The 21974-nt window shown below is 40.8% G+C and overlaps 1 protein-coding gene across 6 annotated transcripts in view; it reads left to right on the top strand.

The window, feature by feature from the left end:
* fam172a (family with sequence similarity 172 member A) overlaps positions 1 to 21974 on the top strand; it is a 143108-nt gene that overhangs the window by 39393 nt on the left and 81741 nt on the right. For all 6 annotated transcript variants that reach the window (XM_058071924.1, XM_058071920.1, XM_058071922.1 and 3 more), the window contains one exon: positions 17812 to 18030. In XM_058071924.1, coding sequence (XP_057927907.1) covers positions 17812 to 18030 — 219 coding nt within the window. The remainder of the gene's footprint in view (positions 1 to 17811; positions 18031 to 21974) is intronic.

The raw sequence follows: 21974 nt of genomic DNA, 5'->3' as shown, positions 1-21974 counted from the left end.
TCAACACTGTACTCTACTCAACATTGTGATAATGAAAACAAATCATAAAAAAAATCAAAGGACTATATATAGTATGTAGTATATATGGAATACTTTGTAGGCAAAGAAAACCTGATTACAATCTTCTAAATACATTGTTTTACATTATTAGAGACATGAAATAACACCCGTGTAGTCACCTTCACATTTGTAATACCCAATATAGTGTAATCAGAGAAAACAACCTTTTAAGACAGACTTGTGCTTGTGCAGTAAATGTGCTCTGGTGCTGGTAGGGGAGCAGAATGGGTGGTAGTTACGATGTGGCAATAGGGGTTCAGAGTTGAGTTTCAGCGTGTCATGGGGTATGGCCGCAACAGTAGCTGATAACTTCAATTTGCAATAAATGCTTGTTGTTGTGACAGTCAAGTATGTTGCTGGTCTCATACGACATTCACAAATTATGAGAAACCTACGGTGTATACTCTGGATGTTCTGAACCGATATTGATATCCGATATTGGACTGAAGTAAGCGGGTGTGTTTTTTTTCATACCTACAATATTGGTATGGTATCAGAGGACCACCAAGTATGCTGTATTATATAAACTACCAGCCTCTGAAAAAGGATGACATGCTCCTCTGTGTGGCCAGATAATAGCAAGTCTAAAAATCAATTACTTTCCTAACAAAACTTCATACAATGCTCTAAATCTGGACTGACTTTCTCGCCAACTATGCGTATCCAAGTCCATAAAACACATGTAGTGATGACTTTGCAGTAACGTAATAAAATGTATTAAACATACCCTTGTGATCATGAGTTATGCTGTTTAATAAAGTCCTGGAAAATTTTAGCCGAGATGTCACAGTGAAGTTGATTCTTTGGCCTTTTTGTAAGTATCTCCTACATAATCCCTTTATCCTATTAGACATTTATGTGAAATCTTGTCATAATCCTTTCACTTTATGTGACGTCACTGAGGCTTTGACTTTTGACCTCCTATTTCGAATAACCTTGTCCTTGATATTTAGTGGATATTGTATCAACTCCATCTTTTATATTGCCCTTCCGTCTACAGTATTTGACTTTTCTTATCCTTTCTCGTCTATTCTAATTATCTTTCGATCCTTCATTCCAACTATATTTTCCTTGCAGGTTACTATTTAAGCATTGAGGTGCAGCTCTGTAATTGTACGTTTAAAATTGGGTTTTGGTAGCATTGATGAACAAGCTTTTTGTCCATACAAGTGGCTTTGCCTACCGAAATATCTGTCCCACTGAGCCGGAGCTATGTTATTAGATCAGCTAATCTGTTCTGGATCAAAATGGGAGAAACATATACAGTATCTGCTATACTAATCTAAATTAATGAAGCAGTCTGAAAGACAAAAAAATAATAAATACATACATAAAAAGACAAACTCATGCTGGTGACCTCCTTGACCCAACCCTGCGTCCTGTTTCTCTTCATGGTTCCACTCCACACCTGAGAGTTTGCTGAGCCCAATTTGGCCACACGTTTTCAGGGTCAGCCAGAGTAGTTGGGTAAGATCCAGCCTGCTGAGTGCCAGCAGCAGGTCATCCCAGAGTTGGTTTGACCGGCAACAAGACCTGGAGCGATGGTAGATGGAGATGGGCGGGGACTGCAGAGCTTGTATCCTGCAGATTACAACGATGCTGTGTCTCCACACACACAGGATGTGCTTTTCAACATGCCGCTACCCTGTCCATGACACTGTGACCCCGGGAAGTCTGTGTTAATATGTTTGTGTCATGTGCGTATGTGTGTGTCTAAAAAAACAGAGAAAAGGGGCATTTTTTCTGTAATGGGTAATCGCAGCATAAACTTTTCACCCCACTTTCTCATGTGATGTGATTAACACACTGGAAACACATTTGCCTTATACCCGCATTGTGTGTGTTTGTGTGTGGGTGGGTGGGGTGGTTATGTGCTCACAGGTGTGCATGTTTCTGAGCTAATAGCCATAAAAGTGGTGAGCTGTGGATTACATCTTGTTCAGATGATTATCTTTCCACCAGTCACTTCAAGGTCAGTCTTACAAATCCATTTACTGGCCAACAAATACCTCTTCAGTCACATGGCTTTCAAACAACTAATTAAAAAAATATTATTGCTGTTTTCAATAATGCAATACCCCCTGCCCCCTTCTGGGTATTCTAACTGCTTTTATCTGCTTTTGTATGATTTATATTTCATGTCATTTATGTCATCTAAGACCATCTCAATCTAGTAAACCAGAATGTACAGATTTTGATGGTTAATTAAGAAATAACAGTTACTATAATGTTTTAAGACTTTTTTCAGATTAATTAACAATGTAAATGGAAAGTGGTCTTAGACACAACATCTGCAGCAATGCAGTCGCTGTACTGGACAGTCATGGTGAAGAGAGAGCAGAGCCAGGAAGGCAAAGCCTTCAATTTACCGGTCAATCTATGTTCCTATCCTCACCTATGGTCATGAGCTTTGGGTCATGACCAAAAGAACGAGATTGCAGATACAAACGGCTGAAATGAGTTTCCTCCATAGGGTGGCTGGACTTACCCTAAGAGATCAGGGTGAGGAGCTCCATCATCAGGGAGGGGCTCAGAGCAGAGCCACTGCTCCTTCACATCGAGAAGCGCCGATTGATGTGGCTTGGGCATCTTATCTGGATGCTTCCTGGACACCTCCCTGGTGAGGTGTTCACCAGGGCATCCCCAGGCAGGAGAAGGCCCCTGGGGCAGACCTTGGATTTCCACTGCTGCTGTTGGAAATTAATAAAGTGTCTGTCTATCTTATCTATGAATTTTGGACAAGACCCTATCGACAAGCCTGTCGTTAGTTTGGAGGAATAGCTTGCAAATATTAGCATGGATTGCTTGTAACACCGTTTGCTGCATCACCCGCACATTGAAAGCTCCCCTGTTTTTGGTATGTTGGCGGAAATGACATCATCTGCGACTCTGATTGGTTAAAAGTGCCTTAACGGTCCATGGCTTGAGCGCCCCCTTACTTTGGCATGCACATGACAGTCTGCATATGCATATTGGTGTGAATAGAAATAGGTTTGAAATGGTGAATATGCGTAAAAAATCCATATTTGTGTGTACATGGCTTTAGTGACCGGCCGGAAAGAAAACCTACAGTGTCTCAGCCCTCCATGGCACAGGTTTTTAGTTGTATTAGCTGAAATATGTCAATATCAACTTGCAAAGAAAAAATAAGTACAACAAATATTTGTGTTATAACCTACATTTCTACATAACACCAAATTAGAACCTAATGACAACAGTAATGTATCTATATTGTATATTTTTAAATAATCTATGATTACACAGATATGATACATGTGATGATTTTATATTCACATGATCCCAATAGGGTCAAACTTTACAACAAGGCAGTGTGTGTATGTGCATGTTTCTGCACTTGTCTTTTCTGTCATTAGCGGTGCGCCATATCTCAAGACCCTCATTCTAAGATAATTGTGCAGCAAGTCCTCACACTCCCCTTTAACCTGAAAACCAAGCTCATTGCAGCCCCCAGAGAAAGAAACCCACCCCCACGAAACAAGGTAAAAAAAAAAAATCCCAAGTTGTCCTTGTGCATAAAAGTGGATTCGACTCTCCAACACCTTTTCAAATTAATATTTGTTATGAGCGCCATTCTGCCAAGCCCCGTTTCTGTTCCCCGCTTTTGTTCCTGCGTTTGATGTAATGGAGGCAAGGACAAAGAAGAGAGGGAGCAGAGTGTGTGAAAATGGTAGTTAAGTGGGCTTAAGGGCTCCTTCAGTAGCTTCTGAAAGGCCTGGACCTTGAATGGGACCCTCGCACCGCTAAGCTGTAGTGCAGTAAACAAGACAGGTCCAGCACAAAGGTGCGTCTTAAATGAGCACAGACACCCTCCTCCTCTTTTTGACTCACCGCAGTCTCCCACCCAACTTTGACATCTGGCCAAGCCCAAGATCTAGCTGAGTTCCCCCTCTTCACCCAACCCAACTCCCTTTTGTTTTCACACGCCTTCATTCTTCGTCACTCCTCTGGTTTGTGTTTGTGTTCATATACCGACACGCTGAGGTGGGAACAGGGTAGGTCTAGCCTCGCCGCCCGCCTGCCTAGCCAACCTTGTCCCCAGTGCCTGGGCGGTTCGGCTCTTTTGTTTAGTTAATTGCAATGAGTATAATGTACTAGTCTCTCTTAGGCCCACAAAAGACAATTAGACAATCCCAAGAATTTAATGAGACACCAGCAGGCCCAATCTTCCACTCTCTGTGGGCACCCACTATGAGGAGGGGGGTTGTCATGTCCGTATCTGTTCTTCTATAGTGGCCAGATTGTTGCTATGCCCATCAGAGAACTCACCAGCCAGTATACAAAAACAATAATCAAATGACACACACAAAAAATTAAAAAATGGCCTCTCTAGATAGATTGTACTCATATGGCACAAATCCAGGCGTGTGACACCTTGGGATTCTCCTCTGAGGAAGTGCTCTTCCTGGATAGGACAGGACTTCCTGGGAATGTCCATGTAATTATTAAGACTGATTATCCTGTTCGCTCAGTGAAAGGACCGAGTACTTGACAGTGTCTTCCCCAAAAGGAAGAAGGATGGCTTGGAAGTGGGGAGGTGGGGGTGGGGTGGCTGGGTGATAGACAGAACCCCAGGTGGGACTTTACCCCACTCTATTCTTTCGCTTTCTTTCTCTCTTTATTATAGCCCCTTGTTCTTTCCTTATTCTGTCCCATTTTTTTTACATACATTTTATATTTTTCCTTCCTCCAAGACCTTTCACAGGATCATGCCAAGATAAAGCAGCATTTAAAGACATGGAATTATTCATAAATGACTCATTATATCGCGCTTAACCTTTCAGGGAGATTAATTAATAATCATATCAATATGCTATTGTTAAGTGGCTGTAATTCACAGCCTTAAACCTACATGTCACAAAAAAGAGGGCTTTTTTTAAAATTCCACATCCATCTTATTTTCCTCATCTCTATTCTCCACTTTTGTTTCCCCTCATCCTGTCATTCCTCTACCTTTTTTTCTTCCTTGGCTAATCATGGTGTTACAACAAAAGACAGAGCTCCATTATTGCATATGTGCGTCCCACAAGAAAGGAAATGAGAACGGGACAGAGGGTGGCCGAGGCCTGACACTGCACTATTAATCTTCCAGTAAAGCCTTGTCAGGCCGAAACGGACACAAATGGATCACTCCCATTAACTGGGGGAGTGTAGGTAAGGGCTTTAACAAGCGTTTACCAGAGTCCATTTTCTCACTAATGAAGAGGGGAATAACCAACCTCACAGCCAAACCTGCCACATCACACTTTTGGTCTAGATGGACTGCAAAAGAATATGTGGAGGAATGGATAACACCGCTGACATATTTTATCAGACACAATAAAATACAAAGGCTCTTAGGCCATACCCCATACGTGAAGGTCGAAAAAAAGTGGCTGTAGTCTGATCTGAGGAATTCAGACAAGATCATAATTTGCGCTTTTCCGTGTTATTTGGAGCAAGTCAAAGAAATATCTAATGGCATAAGGCAGTATTTGCTTTCTTGCAATCTCCTCCGGTTTATACAGCTCAATATACATCTTATTACTGATGCCTGAACAGTTTCACAGTCCTTCAAGAAAGGAAGTTATCCAACAGAAGGGTGGGTGCTGTTTGATTGGGTGCATTTGGGAAGAAAAAAGAAAGTTCACATACTTAACTTTTATATGAATCGCATATAACAGCATGCAAGCTGAGATGTAAACAGCCACGTGTGACCACATTGCATTCACACTAACAGTTTGTCCTGTGATCCATCTTCCAATTAATGCAACACTGTAGCTCAACTTCTGTCCATGCAGCCCTGAAACCTGCTGGTAATATCATGGCTACTTCAGGTTGGACAGTACATTTACGTTTGAGCAATGTATCACCAATATCTAATGCAGGGGTGTCAAACTTGTTTTCAATGATGGCCACCTCGCAGTTACGGCTGTCCTGAGAGGGCCACTTATAATATATACAGTTTTTTTTTAATATCAATATAACGTCACACAATTTCCCATGCATTTGTTTATTATATTTTTACTCACAAATAGCTCCCGGTGCACTTGTGGGTTTTCTCCTGGTACTCCACTTTCCTCCCACATTCCAAAAACATGCTAGGTTAATTGGCGACTCCAAATTGTCAATAGGTATGAATGTGAAACATTGTGTGCATGTTTGTCTCTATGCGGCCTGTGATTGGCTGGCGACCAGTCCTGGGTGTAACCTGCCTCTTGCCCGAAGACAGCTGGGATAGGCTCCAGCACGCCCGTGACCCTTGTCAGGATAAGCGACATTAAAAATGGATGGATGAATACTCACAAATTGATAGATAACTTGCTTTACTCCAAAAACAAAAAATATCCCTTGTGTTATTTTAAACCAGTAAAATCGTAACGATTCACTATACTCAAAGTTCTAACAATAATAATGACCTAAAGGGAAATGTTCAATGAAAACAACATAAAGCGAAACTTTTGCAGTAAATACTTCAAAAACACTGAAAAACATCAGTCACTCCAAACATTGTCTGGGGATGAAAATTTGAAAAATTTGAATTTTCTAGTTTATGAATTATGTTGCTGTTTGTATTAGGACAGGGAGTCCCAAACATGCACCAAAATACAAGCTTATAAAAGTACAATACTAGACAAATGTTTGGACACACTTACCAAATGAAAAGGTGTATTTTCTATTGCAACACTTACCAAATGATATTAATAAAAAGGTCTGTCCAAACTTGTACTGTAATGTCATGCATTGCCATAGCACTGACTTATTAATAATTAAGAACACAGCAGACATGAACCTCATTAATTACCTCTTAAATGGTTACGCTAAGTGTTACTTTTATCAACATTCAAATATATTTTACTACACTTTTGCAAATTCCACCATCCATAGCTCTCACAGCTTGCCTCCCAGTTATTGTCCAAATGGCCCACTTGAATTTCACAAGAGTTTATTAATTAGATAAGCTTCTAATTTAATGTTGCATTTTACTCTTCAAGTTCATGTGTTAACACAGTCAGTTTGTGGTGTTATGGCTCTCCACAAACTCCCAAGGTAAAGCGACAAAATGTGAGGATAGAATTCAGCGTCTTCCTTCCAGACAACCCTCCCACTTCTCCCCATCTTTCCTAGCACTCCCCCTCCTTAGATATACACGCACATTCACACACCCCAAACATTTTTAATTATATCTCCTCCCAAGTAGTGTGTCTCAGTAACCAAGGAGCTGACATTGATGCATGTGCTGATAAATCCGCAAACACTGGAAACAAGATTAACAAAGATTTTGAGAAGAGGGTGACAGCTAATTTTGCGCAATGGTTCGCGCCTCGTTCAAGAGTGATGTTTTTGATAGAGCGAGCCACGCCTGAGAATTCAAGGCAGGAACACGGGGGGAGAAGGGGAGGGTGTGTGTGAGTGTAGTTCTAGCAGTTTAGCACATTTGCACCTTTCAAATCTTTTTTTTTTTTTTAGTCCCCAATCTTTTTCCTCTGTCACTTAATTTGTCTGTCCTCTCCACTGAGAATTCAGTTTAGTTTGTTTTCCTCCCAGCAGAATGGCCCAACCTAGTCCCAATAATACCTCACATTACTCAGTGAATATATTACAATACAGTCACTGGTCACTGTTATTTTAATGTATTTTGCAGAGTTGCATTTCTAATATGTTCTATATTTTGTTTCATGTAATGGACAAAATATTACAACCATACAAAAGTTCTACCTCACTACAACTATGACAATGAGAACATGGTCAGAACTGAGTATTGTCTTTTTCAATGTAAAAGTTAGACTCATTCAATTATGCAGGTGCACCTAATGTTGTGCCCAATTTTCTTTCTTGTGCCGAGACTACCTGTGGGAATTTACAGGTATCTGGGTGCGGTGTTTGTGTTGTCGCCCAATCAACGTGATCTAATCAGCAGTATGTACTGTAGTGTCGATGACATGCTACGCTAGACCTGTGGCCTGAGTGTCTCTGAACTGGCTGTCAACCCACTGAGACAACGATACACACTCCTGAGAGAAAGATATCAGTCTGCTTCATCGTGTACACACACATACACACACACACACACACACACAGGACAGAGAACAAGATAGCAATCATACTTCCACCGCTGATTTCCTATTTTCTCCTCACACTATCCAACCACCTTCTTTTCTCCTCACTGCAGCCAATTTCAGGTCTATACAGTAGAAACAGCTTGCAGATTTCTTTTGTTCTTTTTTTTTTCCCCTGACAACTTTTTTTTCTCCCCCCACCTCCTTATGGTGACGTCTCCCTTCTCAGAATTGATCGCACCCCCTGTTTCTTCATTTGCAGGCATCTTGACAGCTTCTTTCACATTGTCTTTGTCCATTCCTCCTTCTCCCTGTCTCTGTGTGTCTCCTTTGCCCCCCCCCACCCACCCCCATCTGTGTTCGCTTCGGTTTGCTCCTATCCCAACTTGATAATGAGGAATGCAGTGTGACCCTGACCTCCATTGGCCCTGCAACCACCTCTGACCCTTCCAGGTGACCTCCGGTCACTGTTTTGACAGCTTGATTAATTACCTATGGTTATGATTTATGAGAAAAGCGGTATGTAAAAATAATAGACAACAGGTGGTCCTAAAAAAAAAAAAAAAAGAAAGTAGATTTGAAAGAACCTTTGAGTGAGGATTGTGGTAATGGACTGGACTTTGTGTGAAAGAGAACTGAAGAAAACCTTGATGTGTTTTACAGCTGCTTTTCATGGTTAATTGCTTTCAACTGTTTTTGAAGCCTGCGTCAGGTTAATAGGAAAATGTCTACTGGTCCAAGTTTTTTTTTTAAGCTTACCATAATATAGCTGCAGAGGGAAAGGATGAAGGGGATTCCAGCATACATGCGTAGTGTGTGTGTGCTGTGGAGCGTGAACCCAGCCATGTGGTAATGACACTTGGGGAAAATGCACTTGAAGACACACATGCTCAAATATTCTGCACTACCTCTTGGTTGCATCCTGTGAAAATAAGCAGAGTAAATGGCAGGATAGAGCAGCCTCTGTGTTTACCATTCACACTTCAAACACAGCTTGTGATTGGCTGTGGCAACCTCAAGGACCTGTAGTGCAGCTCCACTTAGAAAGAGGTCACTCTCTCCTAGACTATGTGTGTGGCATTATGGCTATATAGATGCGCCCATACTCCTTTTTGTAGCATTTGCACATAAGAGAACCACCATCAAAATGAAATGAATTCTCGTAGCTATTAAAGTTACTGCAATATTTCACATACACTTCACATAACGACAGTCCTTTTGGTCAACAGGACCACCAGGTTTCTCTGCAGCCCTCCCTTTTAGGTCACAATAACAGGGCAAGGGTAAGGGAATAATCTTTGACCTTTCCCCTGATGAGGTCGTTGTGTTGCTGTGATGTTCAGTAAGATTAATACCAATGACACAGCAGTATTGTCTCATCAAAAGAATTTGGATTGTTGGCAGATAACAGCCATCACAGCACGCTTGGATCAACAATTTTGAAATGCATTTTATTTTTTTATTTATTTTGTAGGGTTAAAAGGACATTTTAAGATGATCCAAACATGAGGTGCCTATTCCAAAAAATGGCAACAGCTGACAAACATCTTGGACATACTGTAGTTCATTTCAAAGTGGTCAGTACATATACATTTTTGATGATTTGGTTGCATCTGACAAAGGAGAGATGCTAAAGCCATTCTACTGTGTTATTAGAAGATGTTTATTCTGTGTACGGATACGTACCTTTCAGCAGGGTTGTTCCTTTTTCTCTCTATTTATTTTTTGTAGTTAAGCCTCCCCCTTTCTTTTCGCTTCTTTTCCTGATTTATACATTAAATAGTTAGGCAGGAGGGCAGGGACACACCTATCATTCCATGATCTATATCTCTCTGTGCCCTCATTAAAAATACATGTGTATGCTTTGGGGAGACAATATAGAATTTATAAATCAAAATGCTAACGGCGTCAGAATAATCCACCTGTCCTTATTTCCCCACAGCTTTCCAGCTGTGGGCTCAGTAGTCTTCTTGTGTATAGCGTATTGTGACAATCACATTTTATACTCTCATTTTGAACTCCACTGGAAGTATTTGTTAACTGTTTCAATGTTCAAGCAACACCACAAAAGGGATTCATCCTTCTGAAGGTCACACTTGTGCTTTTGAAGACCACCCCATTACGTACTTGCTCAATATATTTTGATTAAATTATGCAGCCATTTATTTACAAAGATGAGTTGTGTGGTGTGTTGTTATAAACTAGCGGAAACTCCAAAAACAAGAATACACTTCATACAGTTTTTTTTTATAGTAGTTAATCTATTAAAATGACCAAGTGACCATGGAGTCTTGAACCTCTAAATTCCATTGCTGTAAGTTTACATTCACTGTCGCATCTTTGCTAAAGACAAGCGCCAAAAAAAAATGTTGATAAATGACTCTGGTAACATTTACTTGCACAATCGATAGCTCTGACAATTTCCACCTGGACGGTGATTAATGTTACATCCACCCCCACAAGCCTCACACGCCCCCACACCCCTAAGCCTGCACCTCCCTAATGTGTGGTGCTGAGAGCAGATGAAGCGGGCCCTAAGAACTTTGTGTATATGCCAGAGCATATCGTGTGTTTAATGTGGTGGAGTGTGTCTACGCAGGTGCTTGCTAACGTCCTCACAATCATGTGCTCACAAGAAAAAGCGACAGGCAAACAGTCTGAGGCATTGGTAATGAATGAGTTACTGGATTAGTCTTAAATGTGCCCTTACTATTTGTGTTTCTTTTCACCAAGGTGCTGAAAATAGAAAGGTCGGTAGGAGCGAGACATGAAAATTAAAAGAAAGACATGTAAATGTGCGCTGGAAAAAAAAGCTGGAGCATCAGGGATCAGAAGCTGTGCTATTCTCTTCACTTCCTCCACCCCACTGTTCCACTTTGAACTCATTTATAAATATTCAACTCCACATATAAACAATTTCCAAATGAGCCCAGACATTCGTGCCAAGGTTAAAAACCCTGCTTCTTATTACCAACACGACTAGCTGTAGAGTTTAGCATCTAATTCTAAACTAAACTATTTGTGCTCATTAAGATCAAGAGAAAAGCTCATCATTACCACACTTTCTTATTAACTTCCACGTGTGAGCAAACACTGACTTATAGCCTTTGAACTTGAATTTAGATGCAATTAAATTTGCTCTCTTTATGAGAAGCGATAGCAATGTAGTGGGCAGATGGTGAGAACTGGTGGTTTTATTTTATTTCCCCAGATAATTTAATTAACAGGTAAAGGTTACAGCATTGCTGAACATCAAATGGTACCTTTGTCAGTTTGGATGAATTGAAACATTTTTGTCAAGGAGTTTAATGCAGGGGTGTCCAAAGTATGCAGTGTCTTTAAGTATGGACATTAAAGACATTTGACAAGGTTGTGTTGCTCCTGTGAGTTGCATCTCTTGAACTATACATCCATTTTTTCTACATTCTTCGCTGTCATAAAAATATTAAAATAAGTTAACCGCTTAGTCCATTATTCACAATCCTTTTATTCACAATCACAATTGTGAAACATGCATGTTTCTTTCTCTTTTCTGTGCATTATAAAGCAATAAAATGAGTTCATATGAGCTAGCTAACAATGCACGTCATTGGGACCTAAAAAAGTGTTTCATTTATGTAACTGACTTGTATATTAACCAAGCGACAGCTAGTATATTATTGTAGCAGCTAACAGGAATAATCATATTTATCTAGCGGATTTACATGACGCCTCGCCAGCCGCTCATGTCAGCGTCACTCACAGACGGAACAGATGGACGAGTGGATACCTGGCTCTCAATTTCACGATGAAGATTCAACAAGATGCTTTTTTTAAATCTGAGGACCGTAGCACAAATCTTGTGCTGGAAGACGCAGCCATCCTAATGAGAGTGGACATTATAAGTCTTGTCGCTGTTCCTATGCTGCTGTTTTTGACAGAAGTAACAATATACTTGTTAATGCATGATCACAGCATGAATATAAAATGAATAAACTTCGTAAGACGGTTATTATTGACGGTTTCATAGTCGAAATAAGTACCTCCCAATTACGTGCATTGTTAGCTAACTCATACTAACACATTTTCTTGCATTATAATGCACAGAAAAGGGGAAGAAATATGTGTTCATGTTTCACATAAAGATTATGAATGATGGGCAAATGCATTTAAACCCCAAAATATTAGCACAAAACACATTTTGCAGATAATAATTATAGCTTTACAGTGAAATACATATGAATGACGAGTAAAATTTAAAAATCAACATTTAACATCACTTTTATCTTTATTGAAGACTGTTGCTGGTTAACACGATGATGAGTGTAAACCTCAGCAGCAGGTAAAATCATCAATACACACACTGGCCTGGCTCACTTTCTATTATATGTCCCTGTTAAACCATTCCCTCTGCAACCCATGTTGAAGGTTCCTACCTTTACATCACAATCCTTTTGTCTGTCTATAGTGTACCATCTTGAGAAAAACACTATCCATTTTTCACGGAGACACAGAGTCACCAACATGTGGGTGCTTTTTCTGGACACTCAATTCTGTGGACTAATTTCTGTTTGGCCATATGATAACCGAGACAGTGTACTAAAACCAAGACATATTACTCCACTGTTCCACTGTATGTAGATCTCATTAGACTGAGTGGATGTCCCCAGTATTGTGGATATGGCACATTATGATTTCCCCTGCTGACCACGTATTCTTATTGTAATATCTCCTTCTCTGTTTTCCATGTCAGCTTTTTTCTTTTTTACTTTTACAGAAAAAGCAGTGAGATAATAATATTGAGTCAAGTTTAGGTGCTCTTTGACAGGCACCCCCTGGGCATCCATAGTTATCAAGAGGATGATGGATTTTGTCCTGACAGGCTGATGACAGTCCCATCTCATATCCTCTCACATCACCCCTAAGATCCACACATGTCTTTTCATCACCCCTGTGGTACAGTAAAGTAGTCTCATGCCCCTCTGTTCTTAGAGAAACATAGCAGTGTGTTGAGAGAGCATTTAGGGTGGTGGGGTGGCTTAGACTGATGCTGTGTTAAAAAGAAAAAGGGGGCACCGTGACTTAATGTGACAGTACTGTGCGATCTGTGTGGTATCTCAGCTGAAAAGGAGAGGGGTGAGTAAAGAGGGGGATTGATTGGATGGGGGGGGGACTTGTAGACTGTCAAGGTCACACAAAAGCAGACTGAGCTTGTACTCCGTATTACTGTATTATGCGTCCTTTTTAGGGGTACTATCTAACTGTTCTGGTTGTTTAAGTTTTTGCTTTCATATTATATGATAATCTAACCTGTTGAAAATTTCTTTGTGAGTTGTTGTGCCACGTTTCAATCTTAATCCCTCCCTTCTTCCTCCTCCTCCGATTGGCCACGCTGGGTGACCCATTCCCATTGTCAGTCAAGCCTCAGGGGCGAATCAGGTGCTGCATATTGCTGAAACAAGGAAGTGAAAGCTGTTCAGAAAAGGGATCACCTCTTGCCCCGACCCCCTTGACAGAAATCTAATAGTGTATGCCACCTACGGGGGCAATTTTAATGGACACCCGTAAACTCTGTAACAGCGGGTGCTCGCCTGTACAAGTACACAAATGCATTAAGATGAATTGATGGCTCCCATTCTTTACCGTGACCATTGGTGCAATCTAAAATTCACACGACCACGCCGTCCACTGTCCTCACTGCATGCACCCATGACCACTATCAGCCATGCTTTGTACCTGTCAAGTGCTGTCCTTTTCCCCCTCGCCCAGAGCCCTGCTCACGACATGAGAGCTCTCACATCAAAGCCGTGCTAAGCTTCGCTCGCACAGATGAAACACCCTCTCACTCCGGCTGCCTCGCTCCCCACTCCTGCATATTAGACACATTTCATTTCATTTTCAGTGCCATTGGAAAAATAGAGGTGCTGCTGTCTTAAAGGGGGGGACATCTTATTTACTAACCCTTGTACGGGCGAGCACACACACACAGGCAGCACTTTTGCTAATAATTCAACAAGAGGAGAAAATAATGATGTGGCCATCTTGGTTTTGGATGAAAAGCCTCCATTGGAACCATAAAGGGAGCCCATAGGAGCCTTATGAAAAGAGCATCATGCTATTTGTAAGCCTAAATATTCTATAACAAAGAATTCAGTATGGTTTAGTATTATTTACAAAAATGTAATCTTGTTTCCACTATTTTAATGATTCCCAGTGCAACATGGCGGTAGATGGCCTAATGATGAAAAAGGGCTTCTCGTCATGATGACAGAAGCTGGTTTCTGTAGCAGTGATAGCCTTTGTTTTGCTATCAGATGCAGGACAGGCCAACAAAAGAGTGCTAAGGAGCGTCCAGAGCAGGGTGATGGGGGTCGGGGTTCCCTCCCATAGCGGGGTCGGAGTAACCCTCTTGACCGCTGGCCCCAGGGCAGGGACTCAGTGTGGTGGTGGCACTGGGGCACCCACAGGGCATGGGAAGAGGCTCAACCTGCACACTGCAGCAGAAAAGACATGGCTGACCCAACGCTCGAGAACTGTGTGTGTGTTTCGTTTCAGACAGTGCCTGTGTGTGTTTCGTACAAAGACAAAGTAACCCCAAACGTTACAAATCTGTGTGGGGGAGATTTAGTTAGTATAAGAAGCAGGTGGACCCGAGCTTTGCAAGTATTTGTTTGGAGATTCAGACTTTGACAGCACGTCACAACACAAAGATCAGATTTAGCCACACTGTTTCAGTGTGGGCAAGACTTAACAGTTAACACAAAAGACTGACTGACCTTACTTTGGAACAGTTTTGGAGGATTTAGCTGTCACAAAACAAGGATGGATATTAGCCTTGTGAGAGAAATTATACGGCATATGTGCCGTTTAAGTACAATGCATTTTGTAACTTTTTGTAGTAGACGTTAAACAAGAAACATGCAATTATTACACTTTTTAAAAATAAATATTTATTTAGTATTGAAGTAGTTGCTCTGTTATTAGATTTGGACTCATTGTTGCGTGTACGAGACATGGGGAGGAAGTTGCTAAGCAGGGAGAGCTGTCAGCTGTCCCGACATCAGTGTAAGCTTCTCAGTGTCAATTAATGTCGGTCTCTGACATGGAAGCGAACATGGCGGCGCTGCTCCTCTAGACGGCATCAGCACTGGCTGCCTTTACAGCAATGTCCTTATGGGTGATTGCACAACTGAAAGGGTTACTCTTCGCTCGCTTAGGTGTGTTAGCCCACCTCAAAACAAAGGCCATGGGCTATAGGCCAAGACCGAGCGTTGTGGCATTAGGAGGAAGCTACATGCTACTCGGCCCACTTGAGGTTAGCATCAGAATGCTTAAGGGCGGAAAGGGTTATTGATGAGTGAGGGGGCGAGGGTTAGGGAACTGAAGGCTCACCCTGCTTGTAGGCCACTCAGGGTTAGCAACAGAACACGTGGACATGTGTGGTTGGACCATTAACTTTTGCCCTGGGAAAACTGGGATTAGTGGGAAAAACAGGAACACAGAGATGCAATGTTGTTTGATGTCTTTTCCTCCTTCAAACACAGTCACACGTGGCCCTTTTGTATCTTGGATGCTGTTCTAATTCAGATGGAATTATTATTGTACAACTGATGTTTTTTGCATTGAGTTCATTATTTATTTGATGGTAGTACAGCTACTATACAGTTTGTGTATATGCATGCTACTGCATGATTCCATGTGGTATAACAAACATTTTGTATGAAATTGTAACAAAAAAAAGTGTTTATGTTTTCTTTACTGTATATACACATCCCAAACTGGTGCCCAAAAAAGTCCTGCTGCAATACACAAACTTGGCGCACATACCCAAGGGACAAATCTTGTCATTATTATGACGAATTAGGGTCGAAAAATATTTTTTATAATAACAGTTTGAAAAAAAAAAAGATAGTCAATGAAAACTCTAAAATATGTCAAATTGTTACAAATTACTGCCTGCATTTTTGTCCAAAATCTCACCTCATTTTCCTGACAGCCTCTCTATTATATCCATGCATTTGTTTCTGTTTTCTATATAATTATTTTTGATGAGTTCCCTCATGATCTACTCCCTTCGGCTATGTTACCAGGCTGCCACCAGTGGGCAGTGCCACAAAGCTGGTGTGGCTCCAGTTCTATTACATCCCTCCATCTCTTGCTTCCCTTGCTTGAGTCTGATCTGTTTTCATCTGGTCATCCATCTGTCTGCATGTATGATAGCGTGACTTCAACGCTCTCGTTGTGCGCAAATGTAATATCTGTGTCCCGAATTCAATAGATCCCTGTCCAGCAGTCAAACTCATGAAGATATCAGTATACTCCTGGATATACATCACTCACTAAATGATGACACGTATCTCCAAGAACAACACTGAACAGGACTATATTGTAGTGTACATTGTATGTTTTATCTGCTTTCCACTGCATGGAACATTCCGAAATGCTGAAAATTAATATGACCATTTCATTGAAAAAAATAATACTTTATGAATATCACTGCGACAGACACATTTAAATATATTTGAAAATGAGTGGAAATCAGACTTAATTCCATAATCTGAATAAGTGACAATGTGTCATTTTGTCGTTGTCAACACACGGCAGGTGTTAAAGGAAAGGGTGTGTGGCAGGTTTGATGTCGATGGGCACAGAAGGGACACACACATTCACAGGCATTGAAGGGAGGACAAGCACATTGCGTTAACACTTATTAAGAAAGAGATGATGTGTGTGCTGCTGTGAGAAGGCAGCGAGGACGCCAAGAGAGACGCCACCTCTCTTAATTCCTTCTCACATCCCCTAAAGGTATTTGTGTGTATCTCCCATACTTGTCGGCATGTGTTGTGCGGTGTGAAACTGCCGTGTGTGTGTGTGTCCATTTGAATCTGCTGGGGTTTGTGTGTATTCACAAAAGGAGTTGTGTGGGAACCTCCAAAGTGAAACATGATTCCACTTATTTCCTGCTGTATTCTCAGAGTGCTCGGGACAATAAACACAGGTAATTAAAATTGTTTGCAAAGTTGAAGAAGTCATTACTGGCGCTACAATAACAAAAACAATGTCCATCTCACCGTGATTAACTTATCATTTTCATTTTGAGGGCACATGTCAGTTACATTTTTACATTTGTTGTTGAAAGTGTGTAATTGAAGCTGCTTTTTATATCAAGTTTGTCTTGGAGTCTATACAAACAAATCCTGACAAATACACACGTTTGGAGATGGGGCTACACAAATCTCAGACTGAGTGATGTTGGATCGATTGAGTTTGATATTAAGAGACACATGGCCTTTAAAGCCACTAAGTACTATTCACTGACTGAAGCTGCTGTTGTTTTTTTTTCCCTTCAGTGATGCAATAATTTAAGTGTCTCCTGGTATCATTTGCTCAGGAATGCACACATGACATCAGTGTAAAAATAAAATAATTGTATCACTGAAAGCAAATTATAAAAATAGGAAACAATTTAGTGTAATAAAACTGGGGTTTTATGTGTGTCTATATACATATAATCTAATCCTTTTCTTTAGTAATTCGTTTTTGGAATGCCTTTACATTTCAGTTTTTAATTTATCACACAAATTAAGGCATGTATAAACAGGCACATTTAAAACAAACTATATATATACATACGTATATGTATTATATACTCTATATGTAAATGATATTGATGCTGTGTATTTAAATACTGTACATCGTCTTCTCTGTGTTTTAGGAGGGCTATAGTGTGATGGTACTGAACCCAAACGAGAACTTCCTGGAGGTAGAGAAACCCTACAAGTCGTCCACTCTGCCCTCACAGACCGAGCCTTTGGACGAACCTGCCGGAAAGAAGGAGCGGAGAGATGACAAAGAGGGCAAGAAGAGGAGAGAATTTTATGAGAAGTACCGCAACCCACAGAAGGAAACAGAGACGGAGCGGATCCCTATAAGGGTATGTCGTTTGGTGTGAGGAGTGAGGGAGGGAGGGAGGGAGGGAACTAGCAAGGGAGTGGAGTGAGTGTTTGGAGAGGCATGGTGGCAGGAACAGAGGGTTAGATGTGCATCATACACAGACAGGATAGGTGATGTTTTGGGTTCGGGGAAAAAATACTTAAGTGGGAAAATCGAAGAGAGGAACTATGGAAGGGACAAAAGATGATGGGGGAGGTGTCCATCAGAGAAGGCAAGGGGAGGAAATGTTAAGTAACAAGGGTGGAAGGGAGGATGGGAAGCAGAAGGAGAAAGAGAGGCTCTTGTGTGGTCAGCCTGTGTGTGAAGAGGTTGGCCGGGCTCCAGTCGCCTCTCAGTGAGCAAGTGTTAACCACATGGCTACCTCCCTCTCGCCCTCTTTTTCTCCCTCTTTCCCTCTTGCGCTCTTCCTCTCCGTGATGATGGCATTGGGCTGGTCAGTGCAGCTCGGGCCCTTCAGTCTTTGTTGACTACTGGGATTATTATCTCGCCAACACACACTGTGCAAAGTCACTGCAAAATTCCTATCATGTGACACTGATTGCACACAAACGCACATATTAACAGATGTGTAGACACACGTCTGGAACAAGCTGTGGTCAAACAAAGGAAGTTAGTCATTGAATAAATGTATAGCCATTGTGGAGAATAATTGGGGCCCGATTCAAGTCACATTAAAGAATATTTTTATGGACTGCTTTTGTAACTACAAAAATAAACAGTAAAATTAAGACCATAATGGTGCTGTAATGGCTGTAATGAATATGTAAATATTCATTACAGTTAATTACTCTTTTACGTTGAGGTCTCATATATGGAAAGTATTTAAAAATAATTAATTGCTGGATATATGTGTTAAGAGTGACTGACTATTTTCTTAACAATCAATTGTCACTGCATCTGTCCTGCACTATCATAAACTTGGCCGGCCATACCACAGTTATTAATCATATATTTGAAAACCACTATATTTTAGTTAGGGTTGGACTTCATCAGAAATGTTAATTAACTCAAGACTACGGTGGTTTTCACCCAATTCCTTATTTCTTTCATGCTACTTACCTATGATGAGAGCATGTTCTTGTCTTTAATAGATGAGAGCATGTTCTTGTCTTTAAGGGCTGATGTAAGTTTGTAAAGTACAACTATACATGCTCCAGTAAGAATTTGTAATACACTTCTTTATTTAAAGTCAGACAAGACAACATAACTTATCTTGTGTCAACATTTACTTTCAATAAGAGGCAGGAAAGCTTTGCTAAGTTTAAAACAAGGCCATATGCCTCAAGGTTTCTTTGTTTGTGTGTATGTTGTGGATGTCATCTTTCCCTTTCTAACTCCCTTCCTGCATGTAGAATTTTGTAACTTTTAACAGTGGTTATTAAGTCTTCCCACCCACCAATATTTCCCTATCCTACAAAGACAGATGTGATATGATTCGCATCTTAATGTCGAACTTGTCTCGACTCCCCCATGCTTGCATAATGCATGCCAGACAGGATCAGATGCATTGAGCCAAAGGCAATATGCAGCTGTTGTGTATCTTTTTTCAGAGCGTGCATCTTGGAATTACTGTACTGTTAAACAATCTTGTCTCTTTTACAACTTTATCGAACTAGACTCCAAGGCATGTTGATGACACAATGATTGAGGCTTTAAGAAAATACTACATAAATGTTTAAATAGCAAATCTCTTAATACAGTGGTCAGAGACATTCATTTACTGAACTGTAGAAAGAACAGTTATCTATTCGGGTAAGATCGGGTAAGTTCATGATAATTTATTTGTATAAACAAATTTAGTCATCATATTATACATTTGATTTTGTTTCTCACATACAATTGGAATAAAATAATACATATTACAAAATTCAAATATATTACCATAATATACTGTATATCATTTGATAATGTCTTTCAGTCTTTTTGACTGATGGTGATGCATCACTACATTTTGTTCAATTCCCAACTAACTTTCTCTTGCATATTGCAAATTGCAGTACTTTGGCCATAAGTTGCATTTAAACTTCAGCTTTACAGATGGCATATCAACTCTGCAGGCACTGTGTGTGTGTGTACATAATAAAATACTGTATGTAGTACAGTAAATAGTAAACTGTTTGCTGTGATCATCAAACAAATTTAAATATGACAACAAAACGGAACACAAAATGCAGTTTTTAAATGAAACTTTGTATTATTAAGGGTGAAAAAAACTATATGGCCCTGTGTGGAAAAAATGAACCCCCCACCCCCTTAAAACATAAATTAAGAGAGATCCAATGAACCACATTGAGAGCCGTGATCCACAAATGGAGAAAACATGGAACAGTAGTGAACCTTCCCAGGAGTGTCCACGCAATCAAAATGACCCCAAGAGTGCAGCGACGACTCATCAAAGAGGTCACCAAAGGCCCCACAACAACATCCAAAGAACTGCAGGCCTCACTTGTCTCAGTTAACGTCAGAGTTCATGACTCCACCATAAGAAAGAGACTGGGAAGCAGTGGCCTGCGAGTTCCAAGACAACCACAGCTGAACAAAAAGAACATTAAGGCCCGTCTCAATTTTGGCAGAAAACATCATGATGATCCCCAAGACCTTTGAGAAAACATTGCGTCTGGGGAGGCAAAAGTTGAAATTTTTTGGAACGTGCATGTCCCATTACATCTGCCGCATTTCAGAAAAGAACATCCTACCAACAGTATAATATGGTCTGGGTCTGTTTTGTTGCTTCAGGACCTGGAAAACCTACTGTCGGGCCATCTCTTGGTGACCTCAAGCTGAAACAAACGTGGTTTCTGCAGTAGAACAATGATCCAAAACACACCAGCAAGTCCACCCCAGAATGGCGGAAGAAAGACTGAAGAAAGAAGACTTTTGCATCTCCTAGTAAAAGTCTTGACCTGAATCCTATTGCGTTGCTGTGGCATGTCCTTAAAAATACACTTCATGCTCGAAAACCCTCCAATGTGGCTGAATTACAACAAATGAGACAGCCAAAATTCCCTCACAGCTCGGTAAAAGACTCAATGCAAGTTATCACAAAAGCCTGATTGCAGTTGTTGCTGCTGAGGGTGACCCACCCAGTTATTAAGTGTAGGGGGCAATCACTTTTTCCACACAGAACCATGTAGGTTTGGATTTTTCTTGTTGTGTTGTCATTGACTCGTATTTTTTGTTTGATGATCTGAAACATTTAAGAGTGACAAAAAAGAAGAAAAAAAAAACAAAAAGGAAACAGGCAAACTTTTTTTTCACACCACAGTGCATTTGTTCTTAGATGCAGGGATTGCAAGGCTCGGGATAAAGATTAATGACTGAACAGGTTGTCTCTGTGTTGGTGACCTTTGAATTTTGATCTTTGCCCCAAAAGTCAGCTGGATGTGAGTGTGTTTGACCTTGCCTCCGTCAAGCAAGCAAGCGACACACACAAACACCTTCTTACTTGCCGCTGCTATGCCTCTGTCCGCCCTGGAGTAAGCTGTCACACATATGCAGATACACACGCATACACACACACTTGCAGACAAAAGAATGAAGGAGAGGGGAAAAGAACTAAGGTTTTGACGTGTGTGTGTGTGTGTGTGTGTGTGTGTGTGTGTGTATGCGAGTGAATGTGTGCACAGCCTTCTCTTTTACCTCTGTTAGTCAGGGTGGGTGGTGGATCAAATCAAACCTCTTTAGCGGGCCTGTTTTCATCTTTTTGAACAGAACCCACCCAAGGCACGTGCATTCACACACATACAAACCTTTTTGTTCTCCACACCTCGCACTGTTAACTCCCACTGAGCTCCAAGACCACCTGCACACAGCCATTCATTTGCACACTCAAATATATACACCTTTTCTCATTGTAATGTGACTAAAATGTGACTTAATTCACTATTTTGCATAGTATTTATACAATTGAGATAATAATATAGC

This window comes from Doryrhamphus excisus, chromosome 4 (genome assembly GCF_030265055.1).
Source record: "Doryrhamphus excisus isolate RoL2022-K1 chromosome 4, RoL_Dexc_1.0, whole genome shotgun sequence".
Lineage (NCBI taxonomy): Eukaryota > Metazoa > Chordata > Actinopteri > Syngnathiformes > Syngnathidae > Doryrhamphus > Doryrhamphus excisus.
The sequence above is the reverse complement of the archived record's forward strand: the minus strand, read 5'-3'. Positions and strand labels throughout refer to the sequence as shown.